General features: G+C 38.3%; 2 protein-coding genes across 2 annotated transcripts; both read left to right on the top strand.

Annotated features, from left to right (window-relative positions):
- Positions 1-651: 651 nt before the first annotated feature.
- On the top strand, positions 652-1,689 carry LOC110900791. Its single transcript, XM_022147656.1, has one exon. It carries the CDS (start codon positions 652-654, stop codon positions 1,687-1,689), a length of 1,038 nt encoding a protein of 345 aa, XP_022003348.1.
- Positions 1,690-1,756: 67 nt separating this feature from the next.
- LOC118485768 lies at positions 1,757-4,154 on the top strand. Its single transcript, XM_035982211.1, has 2 exons — positions 1,757-2,278; positions 4,104-4,154. Exons 1-2 carry the CDS (start codon positions 1,757-1,759, stop codon positions 4,152-4,154), a joined length of 573 nt encoding a protein of 190 aa, XP_035838104.1.
- The last annotated feature ends 6,056 nt before the right edge of the window (positions 4,155-10,210 follow it).

The raw sequence follows: 10,210 nt of genomic DNA, 5'->3' as shown, positions 1-10,210 counted from the left end.
CCATGGTTGTTCATGTGGAACGTGACAGTTGTGCAACAAATTACCCTAATACCCCTGAAAATAATCAGCAAGTTAATGGTGGACCTTATCCTGATTATGGGCCGGCCCAGAACACAACATTAGGTAAACGAGCTAGAGATGCTAGGAGCCTGCCTTCGAGTGAGTCACTACAAGGCCCACCTTCCCGTATTTTTCAGAAGTGTAATGGAGAATTAAACCAGGGTTTATCTAAATTCACCGCCCCCAAATATTGACGTGGTCCCAACTCAGATTCGTCAGCAGCAGGTGAGTTGTGAAGTGGGACATCAGGAGGAAACTGTTGAGAGGGATAAGCATCCGGTGGCAGGAATTATCGATATGCTGGAAGAGGAAATCGATTATACACTTCGAGCAGGGGAGCTGGTCGGCATAAAAATGGGTGGTTTTGAGAAACATGTCGAAGAACTGGTTATTGGAGATGGTGTGTCAAACGATCCTCAATGAATTTTATGGCGATAAACTTGAGGGGGGGTGAGAGACCCAAGGAAGGCAGATTGGATAAGGGGTCTCACGTCAGCACATGGAGTCCATTTTCTAGCAATACAAGAAACAAAGGTATGTGTAAATTCATGGTTTAATTTTGGTATTTTTTGGGGGAGGACGGCGTTCAAGATGGAACAGGTATATGCAGAAGGGAGATCTGGGGGTTTGGTAAGTCTGTGGAACCCCTCAGTTTTTCAAATGGATAGGGTATTAAAACAGAGACACTTTCTGGTGGTTTCTGGTATTATGGTGGCAACAGGTGAACGGGTGCATATAGCTAATATCTATGCACCGAATGACCCGATAAGTAGAAGAGGGCTATGGGCTGATTTGATCCAAGCTATAGACACTAATTCGGGGATGTGGCTATTGATGGGGGATTTCAACGATGTGCGATCACAAGATGAAATAATGAATTCGGAATTTGTGGAGTTAAACGCGTGGCACTTCAACTCGTTTATTCAAATTACAGATCTACATGAGTATAACATGGGGGGACATAAATTTACCTATATGTCAGATTCAGGAGTAAAACTGAGTAAATTAGACAGGTTTTTGGTCAGCAAAAGCTTCAAAGATCGGTGGCTGTTAGCTGCGACTACTGCACTGACCAGATACACGTCAGATCACTGTCCAATCGTTTTATCCACAGTACCCACGGACTTTGGACATGTTCCATTTAGGTTTTTTAATACTTGGTTGGACTTAAACGGGTTTCAAGACTTTGTTATGATGAAGTGCAGCTCTTTTAGCTTCAATGGTCCAGCGGACTTGGCATTGGCAACCAAGCTAAAATTCCTCAAGAATAATATTAAACAGTGGGTGGCCGATGAGAAAGAGAAAAGAGAAGGTGTGACTAATGCTTTGAAGGAGGAGTTGAAAAGGTTAGATGAAACTGCAGACAACCGGCCTCTACTTCCTGTGGAACTACAGAAAAGAATTGAATGTAAAAATTCTATCTCAGAATTGGATAGAATAAGGCTACTAGATATTAAACAAAAATCCAGAATAAAGTGGGCATTCGAAGGGGATGAAAACTCTGCTTATTTTCATGGTGTGATTAACGCAAATATATCTAACAACAGAATTAATGGGATTATGGTGGATGGAGAGTGGCTGACTTCTCCAACAGTTATCAAAGACATGGCAGTGGGTTTTTTTCTTTAGCAAATTTAAAGAACCATTAGCTATCAGGCCTACGTTCGTATGTCCTAACCTGACCCGAATCAACAGTATGGAGGCTGAGCGACTGGTGGAACCTTTTTCGATATTGGAAATAAAGTCATCAGTTTGGGAGTGTGATGGCGATAAGGCCCTGGGGCCGGATGGTTTTAATTTTAAATTTTTGAAAAGATGTTGGGTTGGGCTTGAAGCGGATTTTGTGGCTTTCTTTAATAAGTTTCATCTTGGTGGAGGCTTGAATCCTGGCTGCACCGCATCCTTTATAGCTCTTATTCCGAAAGTGAAGGATCCAATGGGCTTCTCGGATTTTAGGCCGATTAGTCTAGTGGGGTGTATCAATAAAGTTCTGTCTAAAGTTCTTGTGAATCAACTGAAAGAGGTAATTGGTAAACTTGTGTCACCTGAGCAATCAGCTTTTCTGTCGGGTAGGAGCATCCTTGATGGGCCGTTAATGCTGAATGAAATTGTCAGATGGTTAAGAAAATCTAATACTAAGGAGATGTTGTTCAAAGTTGACATCGATAAGGCGTATGACTCAATAAGTTGGGGTTTTTTAGATTCTGTGCCGGTGTTGGTGCAGTTGTCTGTCGACTACATCTTCGTTCGAGTCTTAGAATCAATAGAATTGATTGTATATATGAGAAATAGTGATTGTATAGGTTTTAGGTTGTTTGGATCGCTCATAGGGTCATAGAGTTCTTGGACCGCTTTTACGGACATGTCTGGAACCGCTTTTATGGACATGTCTGGAACCGCTTTTGTGGACATGTCTGGAACCGCTTTTGTGGACATGTGTCACATGAGCGGACCAGAACGCCTATATATAGCCCGATGAGCGATTCCATTTGTAACAGTTGTAACAGTTAGAGAAAACGTGCCGAAGCTTTGCCGGTGCGAGATTTGAAGTGTAATCAGCGTCAAATCAATAAAACAAGTAGTTAAAGTGATCTGCGTGCTGTTTCTACCTTAGTTTCTTGTAATTCCGCACCTGAAACCAAGGAGAAAGCCTCTGAACGACTCGTTCGGGTCAGAATACGATCCTACAAGTGGTATCAGAGCTCAGGAGGAGGTTCTCTGCAGAAATTAGCCGGATTTCGTCACTTTTTCTTACTTCTACACCTTCTTTTTCTGATTCGAGTAGATTTCACGGTCGGAATTTGCTCAATTTTTCACAGATTGTGCGAAATAGTATCGAGATAAACCCTAGAAAGTTTCAGACCTTAATTCGGTTTAAATTTGGTTAAAATTGAATTTTTACTTCAAAAGCGGTTCGTGTTTGCTGACGTCATTTCTGGAACCGCTCGAAAATATAGTCAGGAACCGTTTATCCGGACGAATCAGGAACCGCTCATTCGGTCGGATTACCCTGGAACCGCTCATTCGAACGATCAGGAACCGTTTATCCGGACGAATCAGGAACCGCTCATTCGGTCGGATTACCCTGGAACCGCTCATTCGAACGATCAGGAACCGTTTATCCGGACGAATCAGGAACCGCTCATTCGGTCGGATTACCCTGGAACCGCTCATTCGAACGATCAGGAACTGCTTATCCGAACGATCAGAAACCGCTTATCCGAACGATCAGGAACCGCTTATCCAGACCATTGTGAATCGCTCATCCGGTCGAATTGTTCCTGGATCGCTTATTCGAACTGATTTGAATCGCTTATTGGATCATTTCTGGATCGCTTTTTCAGACAATTTCTGGACCGCTTATTTGTCATCCAGTTTGTGTATCTGGACCGCTTATTTGGATCAACTGCTGTTTGGTTCGCTTTTCTGTCACATTTAGATCGCGTATTCGTCAACAAACACGTGCCGTTCTGTTTTGCAAAACATGGCAATGATGTTCGATGAACAGGAGAATTATTATTTCGAAAGATTTAATAACTGGAATAACGGATTTCTAAATGAGGGGTATAGAAAAGTGAGCAAAGATGGTTGGGCAAAAAGGTTCAAATATTTTGTGTGTCTGAAAGATGAAACGTTGGATGATCTTAAAGACCGATATGATGTTTTATTGAATTATCTGAAATATCATGAGATATATCCGTCAACTGCTGAAAAATTGGAGAAATTTGCAGATGCATTACCAATTGAATGGAGTGAATGTTTGAAAAATTTAAGAGAGGACTCAAATTTTTCAAAACTACCTCTAAATCAATTCATCAGCAAACTTAAAGCTCATGAACTTGAAGTCAGTAAGAAAAAGAAAGAGATGGTTAAGGTTTTGGAGTATAACATGCTAGATTTGGATACAGATGTGATTGAGGAAATGTACAAAAGAGTTGCTAAATGTGTCAGAGCAAAAAACGTGCTAAAATACGATTTTAAACGAGGTTGTTATATTGATAATGTTGGTAATCCTCTTGATTTCGTTAAACTCTTTTGTGCAGGTAAATTTATGGAAAGTGGAGAAAAAGCTCCAAAAGCTGAAGAATCGATGAAGAATGAAACAATGTGCTCAACATGCGATAACTTTAAGACTGATAATGACAAACTCGTGAGAGACATAGAAAGTTTGGCATCTGAAGTCAAAAAGTTGAAAGATGAGAAGCACGTTGCTGAAAAACAAATTCTTTCTTTGGAAAAAGATTGTGAGAAGTTGAAAGCCGAAAACGACAAACTGTTGATTGATTTTAACAGTTTGACTTTGAAAAATCAAGAATTTGAGGGGCAAGTGAAAATTCTTGAAGATGGGAAAAATGTGTTTAGTAAAAACAACATTGAAAAACAAAAGATGATAAATTCCCATCTTCAGAAGATTGTCGAACTTGAAAAAGAAGGTGAAAGCGCTCAAAAGAGAATCAAAGAGTTGGTAAAAGAGCTTGAAAGCAAAAAGAAATCGTCAGAAGATGAGGATTTCTGGATAAAGCTTGAAAACAAAAACCTAAAAGCGAATGAATCAAAATTTCAGGAACAGATCAAAATTTTGACAAATGAAAAGTCTGTTCTTGAAAGTTTGAAGGTTGAGAATGACAATTCCATCAAGTCTCATCTTGAGAGAATATCTCAGCTTGAGGAAGAAGCTAAGAATTCCAGGACCAAGATAGATAAACTTGAGAAGAAATTGATCAGTTTTGCGACTAAATCTGACAAGTTGAATATTCCTTGTCCAAAACCGATCAATTCAGTTCCGATGAGTGAAAAGGCTATAAACGTTGACAAAGTCAAAGTCAAAGATTGTGATGTTAAAACTGATGAGGAAAATGAGAATTTTTATTCAGCAGATGAGTCTGTGACAGAGTCTGATGATGAAAATGTTAAGAAAGAAAAACAAAAATTGTTTTTAAAGTTGAAAGAAAAATTTCAGAAAACTGTTCTGCAATCAACTGAAAAAGGTGAATGCTCTAAGCAAAAACCTGTGAAGAAGATTGTAAAACAGAATCAAAACTTTAAAAATGAAGGAAAAAACTCATCAGTGCGATCATCCAATCAAAAGAAAAAATTACAAAAAATAGAAAATGAAAATTCAAAATTTGTTGTGTGCAGGACGAACCACAGTGCAAAAGCGTCAAAACCAGCACATTTGAGGAAGGAATATCACCAAGCCAGACAATGCTATGATCTGAGCATTTGGTGTGAAAAAGGTGGTAACTGGTATGATAACAGGGTGTGCTACAGCTGCGGATATCAGGGGCATATTGCTGTTAACTGCCAATACTGGAGTTATGAGACCAGGAGGTGCTACAATTGCAATATCAAAGGTCACATTGCCAGAGATTGCCCAAAGAGATCGCATGACAGATTGAGGGCTAATTCTCAGAAAATGGCAAAGAAGATACCAGTCGTTGTCAAGCCCAAAGAATTGAAAGTTTCGGGCCAAAACGTCAGAGAACAGAAGGTCAAAGAATCTAAAGTTCAAGAAACAAAAGTGAAGCTGTCTCAAGGGCAGAAAGACCGACTGAGAAAGAAGAGGAAGAAAGCCAGAGAATATCTGGAGAAGATTTTGTCCTCGGGTTCATCCGACAGATCAAAGAAGAGTGCTGATGAATCAACTCCCTCAACTGCAAAGTCAAGCAAGTCGAATTCATCAGATACAAATCTGAGGACTAAAGAGGATAAGAAGAAGAAGAAAGTGAAGTTTTCACTTCCTGGCGATGAATCTGTTTCTTCGAAAACAAAGGAGCCACATGTCGGCGATGAATCTGACTCATCAAAGTCAGACAAGCCACATTCAGGCAATGATTCTGGAATGGTAAAGCCAGAGGAGCCATGTGTTGAGGTAAAGGTCGAGAATTCTAGTTTAACAATGGATGAGAAAAATTTTCCACCATTGTTGAACAAGAATTCAAAATCACCCAAGGCTGGTCAGGCTTGGGTGAAACTTTTCAAATAGAAAAAAACCTGACTTGTCGGAGCTCCCAGGTTTGTAAGCGTGGAGCATGAATCGGCATTTTTTTAAATCTGTGTTTGAAGATTTTGCAGGAATTGCCGGAGATCCCAAGATGGTATCGTGGATCATGAATCGGCATCTTTCTTGAATTTTATTCGGTAACGTCAATCATGCAAACGGTAAAGAGGTTTGGTTGTGTTTGTGTATGTTTTACAAGTGGTACAGAGGATTCTGGACTGCATATGGTAAATCAAGGACATTAACTTGTACTTGGATTTTCCTACTTTTGTGTAGAAAACAAGATGATGAAGTAACCCCGTACCTAAACTGTTTGGTAAACAAACTAAGTTTTCCGGAAAAGCCATTTTGATTAAAACAAACTTAAGTGTTTTGAAATCACAATGGGAAAATAGTTTGTTGTGAGGGGGAGTTCTGATTGTTTATGCCAGGTGGATAGAGAATTGAAGTGATTCTCATCAGGTTGTCAATTTTGTACAGTTTGTTTCAAATTTTCCCAGAAAATCAAAATTGAAACATATTTTGATTTTAGGGGGAGAAAAATTTTAAAAAAATTAGAAAATTTGAAAATGTCAAAAACATTAAAAAATTTAAAAATGAGTTTTGTTGTGAAAAAGAGGAAATGATAGTAAATCAGTGGACTATCACAGCATGCTAAAGAAATGTAATGTAAATGTGATAAACGGTCTCACTGATGATATGACGATAGGTTTTTGTACATTTAGTAGATTTATTCGGGATATAAACCTAAAATTTCAAACTTATGAAATTCGTGGGGAACACTACTTGGATATATAGGTAACCCCTGAAATCTCGTTTGAAAGGTCTCGTATTCTGATATACTAGGTGTTTATACTCTATGATGTCTGGGGTATTATTCCGGGACTTCTGCTGAACGGTAGTTCTGACCTAGTCCTTGGCTAATACTTTCCACAAAATGCTTGAAATATAGCATAAAGCCCTCAGTTGATTAGACAATAAAATTGATAATCATCTGTTGTAGCTGAAAAGATCCTCTAAAGGGGACACACTGCTAAGTCGAAGCTGATATCTCTCTGCTGAACGGAAGTTCTGACCTGAGATCCCTCAGTTCTCGCATCTTTCCCCTAATTTATATACAGACATCATTGTAGTGTTCATACCTGTAAGACTGAATATTGGGATTCTGGATACGGGAGTATATTCAAGAGGTGGGACACATGAATTGAACTAAGTTCATAAAATACTTAAATAGTATCCTGAATAGATTGAAAATTGTATGAAAATTTAAGAGGACAATTATATCGTCAATCTACGTGAATTGTTTAGAACTTAAAACGATTAAAAGCTTAACGGTGCTTGTGTTATGTCTCAAAAACTGATATGATCCTCTTGCACAAACTCACAAAAATATGTTTGTTTTGCATTTAAATTTCTGTTTTTGCATTTATGTTTCATATTTTCAAAAATCCAAAAAGATTTTCGACAACTGATGGTGAAAAGCTGACATTCAAAATCTCAAAGGCTAAACTTGATGAACATACAGGTTGGTTAAGACATTTGAAATGTTTTAAATGATTCAGTAGGTTGAATCAGTAATTGAAATGTTTCAAATTTGTGAAGCAGTGGTTTATTGAAAACAGTATCACATAATTAAGTTGATTCATTAAGTTGAATCACAATTATTCTGTTTTGTGATAGAGTGGTTGAGTTTTGCAGGTTTCTGATCCTGTTGCTACAGAGAGCCAGGAGATATATCAGAACCAGAGTTGATGAGCTGAACAGAGAAAGCCAGGAGATAATTTCGATGGTGGTAACAAAATCCCAGACGACTATCCTAGCAGAGTGATAGGGGGAGTCTGATGAAGGTTATAGCCAAAGAAAGTTAGATCCAGGCAGAATTCTTGAAGAAGACCGAACTATATCCGAGAATGTCTTGTTGAAGACTCTCACTGAAGATTCCGTCAACATTCAAGGGGGAGTCTGTTGGTGCAGTTGTCTGTCGACTACATCTTCGTTCGAGTCTTAGAATCAATAGAATTGATTGTATATATGAGAAATAGTGATTGTATAGGTTTTAGGTTGTTTGGATCGCTCATAGGGTCATAGAGTTCTTGGACCGCTTTTACGGACATGTCTGGAACCGCTTTTATGGACATGTCTGGAACCGCTTTTGTGGACATGTCTGGAACCGCTTTTGTGGACATGTGTCACATGAGCGGACCAGAACGCCTATATATAGCCCGATGAGCGATTCCATTTGTAACAGTTGTAACAGTTAGAGAAAACGTGCCGAAGCTTTGCCGGTGCGAGATTTGAAGTGTAATCAGCGTCAAATCAATAAAACAAGTAGTTAAAGTGATCTGCGTGCTGTTTCTACCTTAGTTTCTTGTAATTCCGCACCTGAAACCAAGGAGAAAGCCTCTGAACGACTCGTTCGGGTCAGAATACGATCCTACAGCCGGAGCAAATGAATTTTCCAAGCTTATGGAGGAGGTGGACAATGGCTTTGGTAAGTACGGCTAGAGCGTCAATTTTGATTAACGGTTCGCCTACCCAAGAGTTCTCGTGTCACAGGGGCTTGAGGCAGGGAGATCCGATTTCACCGTTTCTGTTTGTTTTGGCTATGGAGGCCTTAACAGGATTTATGAAGCAAGCCACTAATGTTGGTCTCTTTCACGGTTTGAAAGTGACTAGGAATGGTCCAGTTATGTCTCACCTAATTTACGCTGATGACGTAGCTTTTTTGGGTGAGTGGTCTTGTGCAAACGTAAAGAACCTAAGGCGAATTCTCAGGTGTTTCTATTTGATTTCTGGCGCTTAAAGGTGAATATGGCCAAGTGTTCTATTTTCGGAGTGGGGGTTTGTGACTCAGAAATTGACTCGATGGCAAGCTTGTTAAGATGCAAGGTGGGGACTTTTCCGTTCAAGTTCCTTGGCCTACAAGTTGGAGCAAATATGAACATTATTAAACATTGGAAACCGGTACCGGAGGCGGTTAGGAGCAGGTTATCCGTATGGAAGGCCAAGACCTTATCTTTTGGTGGAAGGGTGACACTTATCAAATTGGTTCTAAATTCACTGCCTACGTACTATTTTTCCCTTTACCGTGCTCCTGAAAAGGTATTAGAAGAGGCAGGGGCGCAGCTTTGAAGGGGCCGGGAGGGGCGCCCGACCCCCCGAACTTTTCGCCCAATAGTGTTATGTATTTACGTTTCGTACAGAATTTTTTAGGTATATATGTTTTCGACCCCCCGGTTTAGGATACCTCTGAATGTAAGTGAAAGTGATGATAAGATAAAATGAATTTTTCTGATAGAAGGAAACAAAAATTCCCGGTCAAAAAACTTACAGGGACAACTTCAAGTTTGGAGAAGAAGATGTATATTATAATATTATATTAATGTGGGCATTGGGAATATAATAATGAATTAAAAAGGCAACTCTCTGTCAAGTCATAATTCACATTTGCAGTCAAACTTTCTTAATACTTTTTATTTTTGAAAGGTAACTTTAACCAATTTATTTTGTTTAATTTATTGTATTTTATTTATTTTATAGTTATTTGTTTATCATTATAATAAGTTTAGCTTTAAGTTACTAATAAAATTTCGGTTATTTTTGTTGTTGAATATATTTTTATCACAAATCAAATATTATCTATAAAACTTAAAAATAACATGTAAAGTTTTATATAAACCTATCTGATAAAGTTCTCGTATATGTGATATACCCGTTAATAAAAAAATGGTAATCATCATGTGTTTTAGGGCTGCAATATATGTGATATAAGTTGAAATTATTAGTGAAATTGGGGCCGAATTTTTGCTTTAAACTTGTTAAATCTTTTTGTAATTATGTGTATTTTTATTTGTTTAATCTTAATGTGATTTAGCTAGAAATTAGAGCTTGAAATTTAGGGTGATTTGTTAACCTGTTTTGTTATTAGATTATGCTATGAGGAAGTATAAAAGCTTAACTTCTTTTTTCAAAAGAAAGAATAAAGAACAAGCAGAGCGAATTGATGATGAAGACGGACAGAACTATAATTTTTTCATTTAGGTGAGCCGAAATTTTATTAGTAACTTTTTTAATGTTTTGGTGTCTTTGTTCAGTTGTTTGTTAAACATTGTTTACTTTTTAATATTTGAGAACGTTTTTTATTTGATA

The sequence above is a fragment of the Helianthus annuus genome, chromosome 13 (genome assembly GCF_002127325.2).
Source record: "Helianthus annuus cultivar XRQ/B chromosome 13, HanXRQr2.0-SUNRISE, whole genome shotgun sequence".
NCBI lineage: Eukaryota > Viridiplantae > Streptophyta > Magnoliopsida > Asterales > Asteraceae > Helianthus > Helianthus annuus.
Note: the sequence above shows the minus strand (reverse complement) of the source record. Positions and strands in the feature narration are given on the sequence as shown.

Bases quoted from the DNA above. Each gene is read 5' to 3' on its own strand.
- LOC110900791 (XM_022147656.1), top strand. From the start codon at position 652: ATGGAACAGGTATATGCAGAAGGGAGATCTGGGGGTTTGGTAAGTCTG.
- LOC118485768 (XM_035982211.1), top strand. From the start codon at position 1,757: ATGGAGGCTGAGCGACTGGTGGAACCTTTTTCGATATTGGAAATAAAG. The intron at 2,279-4,103 runs GTGCAGTTGTCT...TCTTTTGTGCAG, and splicing joins TAGATTCTGTGCCGGTGTTG to GTAAATTTATGGAAAGTGGA.